General features: G+C 40.8%; 2 protein-coding genes across 4 annotated transcripts; one reads left to right on the top strand and one right to left on the bottom strand.

Moving 5' to 3' along the window:
- Positions 1–1,943: 1,943 nt before the first annotated feature.
- Positions 1,944–7,254, bottom strand: LOC131299983 (pentatricopeptide repeat-containing protein At5g16860). Of its 3 annotated transcripts, none has more exons than XR_009190837.1 (4): positions 6,612–7,253; positions 3,536–5,575; positions 2,818–3,024; positions 1,944–2,624 (listed from the first exon to the last, which is right to left on the bottom strand). XR_009190837.1 is itself a non-coding variant. In XM_058325594.1 (3 exons), the coding sequence occupies exons 1-2, from the start codon at positions 7,177–7,179 to the stop codon at positions 3,582–3,584; spliced, it is 2,562 nt and encodes an 853-aa protein (XP_058181577.1). In that variant the 5' UTR covers positions 7,180–7,254; the 3' UTR covers positions 1,944–2,624; positions 3,536–3,581. The 3 variants fall into 3 exon arrangements, 1 of the variants encoding a protein (XP_058181577.1); XR_009190838.1 differs by having other exon boundaries at positions 3,536–5,525; positions 6,612–6,885; XM_058325594.1 differs by lacking the exon at positions 2,818–3,024 and having other exon boundaries at positions 6,612–7,254.
- Positions 7,255–8,302: 1,048 nt separating this feature from the next.
- Positions 8,303–14,200, top strand: LOC131299982 (uncharacterized). Its single transcript, XM_058325592.1, has 2 exons — positions 8,303–8,898; positions 10,306–14,200. The coding sequence occupies exons 1-2, from the start codon at positions 8,387–8,389 to the stop codon at positions 13,295–13,297; spliced, it is 3,504 nt and encodes a 1,167-aa protein (XP_058181575.1). The 5' UTR covers positions 8,303–8,386; the 3' UTR covers positions 13,298–14,200.
- The last annotated feature ends 429 nt before the right edge of the window (positions 14,201–14,629 follow it).

Raw genomic sequence — 14,629 nt, 5'->3', positions numbered from 1 at the left:
TTCATAGTCTGCCACCACTTCGTCGAAGAGAGCTAAGTGACATACGGTCAAGTGGGTTGCTTTCATCCTCCTCCTCCTCCTATTCTTCCTCTTCTTCACTTTCTTCTTGTTCTTCTTCTCCTCTATCACTTAGTGAGCGATGGCAGACTATGAAATCAAAGTCCTCCATTTTATAAAGGACAGATTGGGTAACAAATGGACTTTTACTGGTGTGAGGTGTGGGATCAATGTGATAGTGCAAGGAGAAGAAGAGTTGGAAGAAATGGCGAGGAAATTGGCTCAAATTGACTGACTTAGTGTGGCTCTAAGTCTAGGCTGTAATGCCGATGGATATATAGTGGGCTAGATGAGGACTTGGCTTCGCTAATTGTTGATGCAACTTTCATGAGATTGGCAAATGACAAATTGGATTGAATACGATCGAGTACATTGCAACTGGGACAGATTCCAAATTTGAGTCAAATAATAGCGAGTCTTTTTTGTATTCTTTTTCTTCAGTTGAGTCTAGTGGGGAACTACCTAGTTGGTTACCCACCCCAAGTTCAGTTTTTATGTTTAATCAATGGTTGTTTTTATAATAAATTGTTGCTTATAATATTGTTGATGAAGAACAAGAAAATCGTACTGGCTGCTTCGTGCTAATATTTCCAGCAGCTCCAAGCCCTATCAAGAAGTTTATACTACTAATCAACACCCAAACACATTTCATTTATCATGGAGTGTGCTGCTACAATCTGCAAGTATTTGTTCACGCGGCCCTTCTTTGTCGATTCTTCCTGATAAAATGAAAATTTTACATTAAAATCGTACTAGTATTTTATCTTCTTTTATTGCCCCTTTTCTAGACAACTGTATTGCAATAACAAGACTGTAACAAAGAGTTAGTAGCTTCTCTTAATTAGGTCTTGTGGATTCCACACACTAGTGAGGTTCACACTAATCTGCTGTGAAAGGCCTCTGAAGCTATGTTCTAAAAGTACAGAAATAATTTTTCCTCATTCACGTATCAGCTAAATCCACACAAACCACCCACACAATAGGAAAAAGAGGAACAAAGGTTCCCCAATAGGAAAAGGAGGTAAATCTCACGCTTAATAAACAATCAACAGGAACATAATTAAGGATGTGTGAAAACTGAAGTAATTAAAGTGCAGAAAATACTAGATCTGTGAAAAATGTTTAAGATTAAATTAAAAAGACTTTAGCCCTGGTATCACTTAAGTAGAATTTTATTTTTTTATACAGATTTTTTTATTATTGACTTAAAGACTAAATAGAAGTTGTAAACCTATTTGGTGTTACTTTTTGTAAGCTTTTATAAAAAAAGCCAACTTGTTCGGTTGAAGAAGCACGGAAACGTCTATCGGCCTTACATAATCGTATCCGACACGTGTCGGTCACGGACGTACAACACTCTCCGAACACGTGTCGGTGTCGTGTCCTAATTATCCCGTATCCGTGTTCATGCTTCTTATGTGGTAACCATAGCAGCAACAACAAAAACACCAGCTTTTGGAAATGGCACTCTGGGAACCCCGAGCTTGGTAGTGCTTATACTTAGCACTTAAACATTTTATGCACTTAAAAATTGAGAGGGCAGCTTTAAACTTATATATGGTTCAAATAACAACTCCATTTGCAAACTTTCTCAATGGAGTTAGAATACCAAACAGAAAAGGAACAAATTAAGGAAAACAATTGATAACATAGCGTGCTGGTTAAGTGGCTATGAAGCATGGACACAGTACGAGATACAGATACGACCAAGATACGTGTGTAAAGAGGTTGTCTTACAATTCTTAGTATCACGTTATGCTGAAGTTGACAAATAATTTAGGAAGTAGATGCAAGTTTAAAGTCATTAGCCAGTCTTTGTGATATGGATACACACATGCGACATAATCAGGATTCATCAATTTGACAAATTACAAAAAAGTAGGATATTGGTATGTTGCTTCAATCTAACCATTTCGTTCTTCTATAAAAGTAACCAAAATCATATTCAAAAAATAAGCTTTTAAATGTCCAAAAACTATTCGTATATCTATCGAGACAATGATACTCTTGTTCTATGGTACAATGTTACAATCCCAATTGCATAAATATTAGGATGTGCAACTTAAGAGTATCCGAAAGTAGCCCATACCTAATAAGGACAGGGAGGCCGATAAACAGGTAATTTTGGTAGAGAGAGAAGGAAGAGACTCTTGATACAGAAAGGATGAGAGTTAGCTGTGGGAGATTAAGGTTCGGGTTTCCATTGGTTGAGCATTACTCAGTCGTATTTCCTTAGTACTTTCAGGTGAGTGGTTCGGCATACTTTTCCTTTCTGGACCATTTGTTCCTCGTATATTCTTGAGATACCAGAGCCACTCCCTTGTTTCCTTGTCTGGCATGCTTTTCCTTCTCTTATGACCCCTTTTATTCCTATTCTCCTGCATCTTTCACTTATGCTTCATCCTTTTTGCCCTTGTATTGCGTCTATTGCTTCCTGTACCATTATTGGTGAATGACCTGTCTTCTGGGCATTTATATTTTCTTTGATCCACCCTCTTTTTTATGGACCATTACCTTGGTGATCATAGATTGGGACCATAATTGAAGTCCAGAGTCCATCCCATTACCTAGAGAGAGATAACGACAAACGTGATAAGCAACCACGTTTAAGTGATATGTAGAAAGATTGTGCAATTAGAAATTAAATTTAGCTATGAATTGCAGGTAACAACTAGATTTTGGAAACTTCACAAAGCTAACAAGAAAGGAAAACAAATAGTCCTATTCAACTGTAGCAAGACAATAGATACAAACTATTACCCAGAATTTTCTATCATGCGTTGTGGAAACAACCTCTCTACTTGCGGAGGAAGGCTGCGATTCCCAGACCCCAGCAGTAGCCAAAGCCACGTGCACTGGGGTAGCCCTTCTTTTTTTCTTTTGCGACAGAAAAAAGAGCAGCTTTTGGCCTCGACAATGAAGTATTGGATTGTACCAGGGTTTTCAGATGTACATTTGGGGGCACAACTGGAGAATCAAAGAAAATCAAGAATTAGCCATTTCACCTAAAGCCCAATCATTCCCCTTCCTCCAACCAAAAAACAAAGAAAAAGGATCTACATGTTTATAATTACCCAAAACAAAAACCATTGCAAGTAGAGTATATTAGGGGACTTGGATGTTATACGTAAAAACCTGCTCTTTGATTTATGGATCAAATTTGAGATTGCAAAACCCTGGGGCTGTTGATGGAAACACTATTCGCTTACAGAGCTTAGATGTAAACCCAGTCCTTCTACCCGATTTAAAGGACAGTTCCTCAAGTCATTGAACTAACCATTGGGTCAAACCGTCAAACTAGGACATGTTATTTTCTAGACCTCGTATTACCATGAAAATAGTTAGGACAGTTCCACAAGTCATTGAACTAACCATTGGGCCAAACCGTCAAACTAGGACATGTTATTTTCTAGACCTCGTATTACCATGCAAATAGTTAAGACTTCATAGAGTTAATCAACTTATGCTAGTACCATACCTCCATAATGTCTCCAAATATTCAGCAGACATGCATCATTCTGTCTTCACCAATACCCTCGGCAGGAACAAGATCCATTCTTGAAATGATGGAAGCGACTTGCATCCCTGAGTATAATTTCATGGTTGATGATTTTAGAGATGTAGGTAATGGCATTATGGCAATCACCACAGACGCGCATATTCTTGGTGATCCTAATGGGCATCCCAGGAGGAGAGGTGAGGATGCCAAAGGCAAGAGCTAGTTTTTCACTGTGCTCATAAAGTGTATCGCCTTTCTCCTCATCCTCTACATCATGTAAAGCAAAGCTTGTCTCAGGCACATAGCCAAGGGCTTTGATGCGGTGAATCAAGTCTCCAAGAACATTATAAATTTCCTGAGACAGTGGATGTGATCTGTCCCCCACATAAAAAGTTGTTGTGCCCTTTTTTCCTTGGACCCAACTGCAGCCAGGTCTCTTCTTGATCCTCGTATACTTCATCAAAGATCTGATCCTCGCCACATCTTTCCACCGCCCAGCATTGGCATATAGATTTGAAAGTAGAGTATATGATCCATCACCCTCTGACTCCAATTCTAACAATTTATTTGCAGCATATTCCCCAATTTCAACATGTGCATGGATTCTGCAAGCACTCAACAATGCCACCCATACTATTGGGTTTGGTTCCATAGGCATGCCTTCTATCAGTTTCATAGCTTCATTCAAACGACCAGAGCGACCCAACAGGTCAACCATGCAAGCATAGTGTTCTATGCCCGGTACAACCCCAAATTTTGAGCTCATGCTGTCAAAGTATTTGATTGCCTCACCAATCATTCCGGAATGACTGCAAGCATAGAGTACAACGACAAATGTTACACCATCGGGCATCAGACCTATACTTCTCATCTCCTCAAAAACTTGAAGAGCCTCTTCACCCTGACCATGCATCCCATATCCTGCCATTAGGGATGTCCAAGAGACAGTGTTTCTATGACACATGGTTTCAAATACGATGCGAGCAGCGTCAACATCTCCAGATCTGGCATACATGTCTATCAGGCAATTGGCTATGAACAGCATCACAGTCTCATAACGGTTGCGTAACACATACCCATGAATTTGTCTGCCGAATCTTAGCAATCCAAGACGAGCACAAGCCATCAGAGCACAGGATATAGTAAATTCATTTGGCACTAAAGAATTATCCCCCTTCAGCATATCGGAGAAAAGTTCCAATGCATCATTGGCATCCCCTAGTTGGGCATACCCACCTATCATAACAGTCCAGGTCACAACATTTCTCTTCTCAAAGGCTATGGAGTTGAAGATAGTTCGAGCAACTTTGGTCCTTCTACATTTAGAATACACATCAATAAGACCATTGATCACCATCATTTCATCCCCAGTATCACAACCATCTACACTAAGAACACGTTTGATGGCGTAGCAATGAGTCTCCTTCCCTTGAAGCAATGCTCCAGCAGAAGCACAGCCGGACAGAAGGGACACAAGGGTAACAACATTTGGCTCCAACCCACAAATTTGCATTCGCCGGAACACGTTGATCGCTTCATACCCAAAACCCCTCTGAGCATACCCTGCAATAACAGCACTCCATGTCACAACATTCAACTCAATACCTACATCCACCATTTTCTCAAATAAACAGAGAGCCTCCTCGCATCTACCAATTCGTGAATACCCAGCAACCATTGCATTCCAAGAAACCACGTCCTTCACCTCCATTCGATCAAAAAACTGGGTTGCTTGGTCCATCAACCCACATTTCGCATACATATCAACCACCGCATTAGCCACAAACACATCCTCTAAAAGGCCATTTCTAACTGCATAACCATGAACCTGCTTACCCCTCCCACATGCCCCAATGGCAGCACAAGCCGGAAGGATATTAACAAGGCTAACAGCATCAGCACGGAACCTATAACCACTATCCAAACCCATTTCAACAAACATCTCTAGTGCAGTCCTAGGTTCCCCATTCTGCACGTAAGCAGACACAATGGAATTCCATGAAACCGAATCCCCAATACCTGTAAAGTTTTAGAGAGGAAGAAATCGCAATATTCCATTCAATAACGTGGGTATACAAAAAATTTATAAACTTTAGGAAAATGATTTATGCACTCCCCCTTTTTATAAGTGCACTCCAAATTTTATCTTATAGTGTATTTGACCATTTTTGTTGTGTGCAATTTGAAGCACTTTTTTTTTAAACATCTAATTTGAACCACATCTCCAACCCTCAACTTTTTTTTTTCTAAAACTCAAAAAACAAAAGAGTAAAACCCCCCAAAAATCCACTCCCTCCTTTACTCAAACCTATACCAAATTGAGTTTTACTCAAATTTTGCAAAGTTATTTCTCCCCTCCCAAATTTATTGCAATGCGATTAATGAAGATTTTACTCAAATTATATATGCAAATCCGAAAGTAGCCCATACCTAATGTTAGAGCTCGTCCCACATTGGTATATATACACAAAATGAATACACTTAAGGGAAATAATTTTTGCACTCCAAATTTTGTCGTGTAGCGTATTTGACCCTTTTTGTTGTTTGTAATTTGCAAAACTTTTTTTTTTTAACATCTAATTTGAAGCACATCTCCAACCCTTACCCTTTTTTTCACTCAAACTCAAAAAATTGAGTAAAACCCCCCAAAAATCCACTCCCTCATTTACTCAAACTTACACCAAATTGAGTTTCACTCAAATCAAGTGAGACTCAACTTTTGCAAAGCTATTTCTCCCCTCCCAAATTTACAACAATGCCATTAATGAAGCATTTCGTCAAATTTGTGCCTAGATTTGAGTTTGCCCATTGGAGTGTATCATACCAAATGAAGCTTTTACTCAAATTTGAGTAAAAGATTGAATAAGGATTTGAGTTAAAAGACAACTTTTTGAGTGCATTTGTGAAATTGTGGAGTGCAAAAATCATTTTCATAAACTTTAATCCCATCAGTTAGCGATATTGTAACCGGAAGTAACTACACGTTCCAACTTCCAAAGATACAGATAAGATAGAGTTTGGAAATGAAAACAAATCTCTCGTACTATATCAATACCTCTCCTCGACATTTCATCAAACACCTGGCGCGCATTCTCCAAAGCACCACAACGACCGTACATAGCAACCACAGCATTACAAACATACACATTGGACTCAAACCCCAGTGCACAAACAACCCCGTGCACGGAACTCCCATGGCGGAAGGAGGGGAGCTCGCCGCAGGCCTTGAGAACGTAAGGGAACGTGTACCCGTCGGGCCGCCACCCGAGTCCGCGCATCCGACCGAAGAGGCCGAGCGCGCCGTGGAGAGAGCCGAGGCGGAGGTGTGCCTTGATGAGGGCGTTCCAGTAAAAGACGGAGAGGGGAGAGGGGGGGAGGCGCTCGAGCGAGGCAAGGGCGTGGGAGGGGGAAGCGGCGCCGTTCAGGTAGGCGGCGACAAGGCGGCTGAGGGTGGTCGGGGAGGAGGTGAGGCCGTTGACGGTGAGTTGCTGGTGGAGGAGTTTTGCTTGGGTTAAGGATTTGCATTGTTTGAGGAGGTGGAGGAGAGAGGTGGAGAGGGTTGAGAATGTGAGATTTTGGACTTGGTTTTGTAGTTGCGAAGGAAGTAGGGGATGGAGGAGCATACTCTGGTTGAACCAAAAAACAAAGCACCGATAGGGAAGGTGTAAATAAACCTTTGGTGACCGGTGAGGGCCGCAAACGAGTCGAGCCGAGTTTTATAAGGTTCAAGTTCAACTTGTTTACTAAATAAACTTAAAACTCGAGTTCGAGTTCGTCTCGATCGTCAACGAGCCAAGCCCTTAACGAACCAAGCCTGGCTAATTTACTTAAATAAGTCTCTTTAAATGAGCTAAACCTATACAAATGAATCAAAATTTTGAGCATCGAGCTCAACTTATTTAATAAACAAGCCAAAAATTTGATTTCGAACTTGGCTTCATTACTAAATGAGCCGAACCTATACAAATGAATCAAAATTTTAAGTGTCGAGCTCGACTTATTTAGTAAACGAGCCAAAAATTTGAGTTTAAACTCAGCTCCATTACTAAATTATTCGGGCCGAGCCGAGCCATGAGCTGCTCGCAGCTCAGTTCGTTCGCAGCCCTACCCGTACCATGAATCTGAAAAACTGTTGTCGCTCCTTACACTAAAACGTAATTTCCCTTATTTTATTTTATCGAGTTAATTTTGCTTTTATTCTTTAAACTATTTACATGTTATCTACTTTGTTCCTGAATTATGTAAACAAGATTTTGTTCGCTCAACTTTATCCTTTTACCATAATTTTGGATGAAATAGATTCCAATCGAAAAGTTGAGGGAACAAAATTCTTGTTTGCATAATTTAGTCCAAATTAGCAATTTTCGTTATCAATTTAACTTGGAACGGGAGAGAGAATTTTGAATAAAAGAAGTTAATTTTGGCTGTAAATTTTTTTTTTTTTAAGTTTTGAAATCTATTAGACATTAAGGATAAAGTATGGAGATATTTTGAAAATTTTCCAAATAGAAAAATTATAAATAATTTAAGGAATAAAATTACGGGAAGTGATTTTGACACTTTCTTTTATTAATCATACTTCCCTTTTTATTTTTAGTGTGTAAAATTACCAAAATATCTTTTAACTTTGTGAAAAAACCATTTCGTTTTGATAACAAGAATGAGGAAATATTGAAAAGTGGAAGGGTGTAAAGGTAACTTCACACACTAAAAATAAAAAGGGAAAGCACTCCCCTAAAATTGACTCTATTTGATTCTAATCTCGCCTTCCGTGTCTTGAGCCCTACCCCTAGACATACCTACTCGAGGAATCGGAGTTACCAGAGATTCATGGAACCAGAAGCGGAAGAGGAGCAACCCACAGCCACCGCAACCTCACTGTTTCCAGTCGCCTTCCGACCCTTGCCCGTCGCCACCGCCACCTCCAGCCACCTTCCTCCGCCTTCATGGCTCAGCAACCCCAGCTTCACCGCCGACCCCGTTACTTCGCCACGCTACTCCCACCTCCCCCTTTCAGAATCCGAATCAGAAGAGTCGGAAGGACCAAAACCTAACGATAACAATAACAATACCAAGCCTCGGTCGTACGAGTTACTGGAGACGGCGTCGTCTGACGGAGAGAGGGACGTGAAGAGAGACGACAAGAAGAAGAAGAAGAGGAAGAGGAGGAAGTTGAGTTCTTCTTCGTCTCGTAATGTCAAGGCCTCGCGATCGGCGTTCGATTATGACGTCACCTCCAGGAAGCCGAACGTTTCGTCTTGGGCTTCTTCTGAATCGACCAAGAGTTATTATTTTGATTCCGGTGGCGACCGCGACAACCTGGCATTCGGTTGCCTCTACAGGTTTATTTGCTTGTACTTGTTTCTGCGTTTATTTGTTTTTTTGTCTTAATAATTGGTTAAACCCTTAGTCACATAAACCGAGTGTGTGAGCGTGAAAGCTACTTGCGAAAACATTCCAAACTACTCAAATATTTGCGAGGAGGAGGATGGAGAGCAGAGCGCAGGAGGAGGATTGAGAGCAGGAGTGCCAAGCGAGCATTGATTTCATCTTAGTTGGTTAAAACCTTGGTCGCATAATCTGCGTGAGTGGGAAAGCTATTTCCGAAAATATCCTAAGATTTGCGAGAGCAAGGATTGGGGGTGGGAGTGAAGGGTTCTACTGAAGAATTATGTGACTTAGGTTAAAATGCCCATACTCAAGAGGAGGAGGATTGAGCGTGAAAACAACTTCCAAAAACATTCCAAACTACCAAAATTTGCGAGGAGGAGGATATAGAATGGGAACAATAGTGGATCAGTGGATGCATAATTTATGACTAGCAAGGGCTTGTGAGCTGCTCCAAGGAAAAGGCAAACTGTGTGTATGTGCGCAGGCGCCATTTAAGTTTACGCACGCAACCTTAAAAGGATTGATAGGGGGGTGAAAGGGTTTTCACCCCCCTTTAGGAATTTTAAGATTTTTTTTTTCTCCCAGGGGCTAATTCCATACAATTTTCCTAGATTAACGTGAAAAATGAGTGTAATATATGCAAATATTTGGAGTTGTGCAAGGGCCTGGACACCCACCGGCACCCCCTTGTGTCCGCCAATGGGTGGGAGCGCACAATGAGGATTGAGAGCAGGAGCAAAGGCCCCTACTGAAGAATTGTGTGACTTGGGTCTTGGGTTAAAATGCCCATATCCGGGACCGGGAGGATGTTAACATTATTGCTAAGAAACGTCACGGAAAAAACTATCTGAATCTGTCAATCTGTTTTTCTTGATGTATTTGTGCAGAAGAAGCTATGCTTTTCTTTTTATAAAGGTGTTTAAAGCACTGTGAGATCAAACCCACTTCGCTCCTCTGATAAACTATTGAACGACAAAATGGAAAAGAACTCAAAGGAAGTTTTGGTGTTCTTATTTCAATGGAAATTTTACCAATGAGGGTGGAAAATGACTCCAATTCACTATATTACTTACAATAGACCCACCATGAACACATTCCCTACTGGGCATTGATATCTTAACCTGTTGCAATTTGTACATTGATTGACCTGTACAGGTACAGATAGCAGATTTGGATTGTATAGCTGCTGGATAGCCGATTCAGATCTGTAGTGTTTTTGCAAAAAAAAATAAAAAATTTAAATTTGCTAAATTCCTATTACCGAGGAAATAAATGGTGCATAATTCATTTGAGATTTCAAATTCGTACATTTTCCTGTATACTCTATTTATCAAGGAGTCTGGCTCATTGTACTGCAGAATGGATGTTGCTCGCTACAAACTTTCCACTTCTATGAAGTCATATGAGCTCAATTCCGAAGAGTTCTATCGGTGGAATCATAAGAGTTTGATCTTTGATGGAGATAGTGATATTGATGGGCTGGACAAGAAACTTAAAGCTGCTGGGCGCTACTGGTGTGGAAAGTATTTGGCGATTGAACGCCATAAGAACTTGAAACGAATTCGAATTAGTGTGCCTAAAAAATCCTCAGTAACAATTTCTGGTGAGTTCATTCCTTTACTGCAAGATGAAAATCCTGTACAGGTAGTTGATGGTGGGTCACTTTCTAGAGCATCTGTAGTTGAAGAGTCTTGGGAAGATGAGGTTCTCCGGAAAACAAAGGAGTTCAACAAGATGCTGAGGGAGCATCCACATGATGAGAAAGTTTGGTTAGGGTTTTCGGATTTCCAAGACAAGGTTGCAAGCATGCAACCGCAGAAAGGTGCCCGTTTACAGACTCTTGAAAAGAAGATTAGTATACTGGAGAAAGCAACTGAGCTGAATCCAGAAAATGAAGAGCTGTTGCTATGTCTTTTGAATGCATATCGGAGCAGAGATGGCACTGATGTCTTCATTGGTAGATGGGAGAAGGTTCTCATGCAGCATTCTGGGAGTTACAAACTCTGGAAAGAGTTCCTGCGTGTTGTTCAAGGGGAGTTCTCCCAGTTCAAAGTTTCTGAAATGAGAAAGATTTATGCAAATGCGATCCAAGCTTTATCTGCTGCATGCAGCAGGCAGTGTAGGCAGGTTCACCAAACATCTAGTTCACCTTCTTTGGATCTTGCTATTGTCCAACAAGAACTTGGTCTGGTTGATATATTTGTTGGGCTTTGTAGGTTTGAGTGGCAGGCTGGGTACCAAGAATTAGCTACTGCTTTGTTTCAGGCACAGATAGAATATGGCTTGTTCTGTCCTTCTTTACTTCTCACAGAGCAGAGTAAACATAGGCTGTTTGAGCACTTCTGGAACAGTAATGGTGCAAGAGTTGGGGAAGATGGGGCTCTTGGCTGGGCAACATGGCTAGAAAAAGAAGAGGAACAAAGGCAGAAGGTTTTAACTGAGGAGTCCTCTAACGAAAATGAAAAGGGTGGGTGGACAGGTTGGTCCCAACCATTATCTAAAAGGAATGATAGTAGTTCAATTCCAGAAAATGTTAAGGATGATGATGTGGCACTTGAGGAGCTTGATGAGGAATTTGAGACAAAAACTGCTGAGCAGGAAGATGATACTGAGGCTTTGTTGAAAATGCTGGGCATTGATGCTAATGCTGATCCTAATAGTGAGGTCAAAGACACTGCTACATGGACTAGATGGGCTGAGGAAGAGTTATCAAGAGATTCTGATCAATGGATGCCTGTTCGTGCAAAATCTGGGGGGATTTCTCGCAATGATTCCACACCAGATAGAGAGAGCGATGAACAACTTTTGAGAGAGATAATATTTGAAGATGTCTCCGAATACCTGTTCTCTATAAGCTCAGAGGAAGCTCGTTTGTCTCTGATGTTCCAGTTCATTGACTTCTATGGCGGAAGGATATCTAAATGGACTTGTACAAACAGCTCAAGTTGGACTGAAAATACTATGTGCTTAGAAGCACTGACGGATTCTCTATTAGGGAATTTGAGAAAGGTGCATGATGTTGTAAAGAAAACAGAAACGAGTCCAAGTAATTTCAGTTTTGAGTTCCTCTTAGGCAGCTCCAATGACATCTCGATGAGGACTGACATGATGAAATTTCTCCGTAATGCTACGTTACTTTCTTTAACTGCATTTCCTCGTAACTACATTTTGGAGGAAGCTGCTCTTGTAGCTGAAGAGCTATTGAACACAAAAATGGATACTTGTAGCTTTTCAGTAACCCCATGTCGAGCTTTAGCAAAGAGCCTAGTGAAAAGTAATCGTCAGGACGTACTATTATGTGGAGTTTATGCACGAAGAGAGGCTGCATACGGGAATGTTGATCATGCGAGAAAGGTTTTTGACATGGCATTGGCATCCATTGAAGGGCTTCCATCGGACCTTCGATCCACTGCATCTCTTTTATATCTCTGGTACGCTGACATGGAACTCGGTTATAGTTCTAGTAGCGGTTCAGAGTCATCACTGCGTGCAGTACATATTCTATGTTGTTTTGGGAGTGGGGTTAAATATAGTCCATTTAAATGTCAAGCATCAAGTCTTCAACAGCTGAGAGCACACCAAGGGTTCAAAGAACAAATAAAAATGCTAAGGCCGTCTTGGGCACGTGGTGTTATTGATGATCATTCTACTGCTCTCATTTGTTCAGCTGCATTATTTGAAGAGTTGATCACCGGAGGCATTGCTGGTATTGAAGTTCTAAATCAGGCTTTTTGCATGGTTCTTCCTGAAAGAAGAAGCCAAAACTATCAACTTGAATTTTTGTTCAACTATTATGTGAAGATGCTTTGGAGACATCGTGCCACACTGAAAGTGAAAAAAGTATGGGAGTCAATCGTACAAGGCTTGCAAATATACCCTTCCAATGCGCAACTTTATGATGCTTTGGTTGAAATAAGCTGCCTTCATTCTACACCAAATAAACTACGATGGATATTTGATGACTACTGTCAAAAGAACCCATCTGTGATCACCTTGCTCTTTGCATTATCATTTGAGATAAGTAGAGGAGGTTCACATCATAGAATTCGTGGATTATTTGAACGGGGATTTGAAAATGAGAAGTTGCGCAGCTCCGTATTACTTTGGCGATGCTACATTGCGTATGAGGTTAATGTTGCCTGCAACCCTTATGCGGCTAGACGACTTTTCTTCCGAGCTATCCATGCATGCCCACGGTCGAAAAAGCTATGGCTTGATGGTTTCCTCAGATTACGCGGTATCTTAAGTGCAAAAGAGCTATCTGATCTTCAAGAAGTAATGCGGGATAAGGAACTAAATCTTAGGACAGATATATACGAGATCTTACTGCAAGACGAGATCCAATTGTAGTAAACATGTGGCTGAGATAGTGAGTACACATCTGTTTGTTAGTCAACTGGTAGCAAATGTGATGGTTCTCTTTCACTTCCTCCAACAAACAGCACTTACCGAGCTTGAAGAGGGGGATTAGGGCTGCAACTTTGGTAAACTCAAACGACCCGAGCCCAAACATGTGGCTGGGATTTGGTCAGCAGCATCCGGGTTCAGAGTGTAAATCTATTGAAATTCGTACTCTTCCTTCTTGTACTTCTCTTGAAGAGGTTGTCTTTTCGTTTTTGTCTTGGCCATTGATCTGGATTTGTGTCTGCCTTGTTCGGTCATTGAATGGATTGAGTTCGTAGATAACCTTATTCAGTCAGTCATCAACAAGGATTCTGACGAGTCATGAGTGTCGTCAAAAACAGACAAACATGCGTTGCTCGCCATCAAACAGGACACTTCTAAAACTAAGAAAGCTGAGTCCGAAAATGTTAGGAGTGGAAAATAGTTTGTTAAAACATCTGAAGTTTGATTTTCTGACAGTTCTGTCTAGTATACTGCTGTGTAAATATTTCCTTATGGAAGGGGATGCGAAAGGTAGACCATAGTGGAATTAGGAGGCGGTAGATTGATAGAATTCAGGTTTTCTGAATATCTACGGGTTTTCTGAATATCTACGCTCTCGACGGAAGTCAACGAAGAAAGCTGATCTATATAGCTGATCCCAATTGATTTCGACTTGGAGGGTCGGTTTGGTTATTTGGTATTGTCTTCTCTGTTAGTGACAACGCCTCGGTCTCAGAATAGAACGGTGAAGCTGGTGGCTTCTTATTTTCTTGTTTCTGTGTTATTTTTTCCTTTCCTCTAGAGGTTTCTGAATTGTAAATCAAGTGGTGACATTGTGTATATACAAGTACATCGAAGTTTTGAAAAGTTTCTCTCTCCATTTTATGGAATATTCAATTCCTCCATCCATGATCTACCGACTACCAACCCAAGTTCCAGGCCCCATTTACGTGATCTTCCTCCTTCATTACTTTCCCTTTTAAAAACTCAATTCCTCTCTCAAAGATATGTGAATTGTCCAACTACGTTTTCCATTGATGAGTTTGTGTTGATCTCTCTCTCTCTCTCTCTCTCTCTCTCTCTCTCTCTCTCAAAATAAGGTGAAAGTAACTAAATTTGAAGCCCTTTTCGATGCTCAAGTGTTGTTCCGGAAAAGATCTGCCTTCATTCAGGGTCCATACAAAAACGGGTAAAAAAAAGGTATGCTTCTAGTTCTCACCTATATTTTGGGTTTCCTCTCTTCATTTAATTTGTTTCAACTCCAACTTGAAAAACGGTAATTCGGCTGTTGGTTTA

The sequence above is a fragment of the Rhododendron vialii genome, chromosome 9a (assembly GCF_030253575.1).
Source record: "Rhododendron vialii isolate Sample 1 chromosome 9a, ASM3025357v1".
NCBI lineage: Eukaryota > Viridiplantae > Streptophyta > Magnoliopsida > Ericales > Ericaceae > Rhododendron > Rhododendron vialii.
Note: the sequence above shows the minus strand (reverse complement) of the source record. Positions and strands in the feature narration are given on the sequence as shown.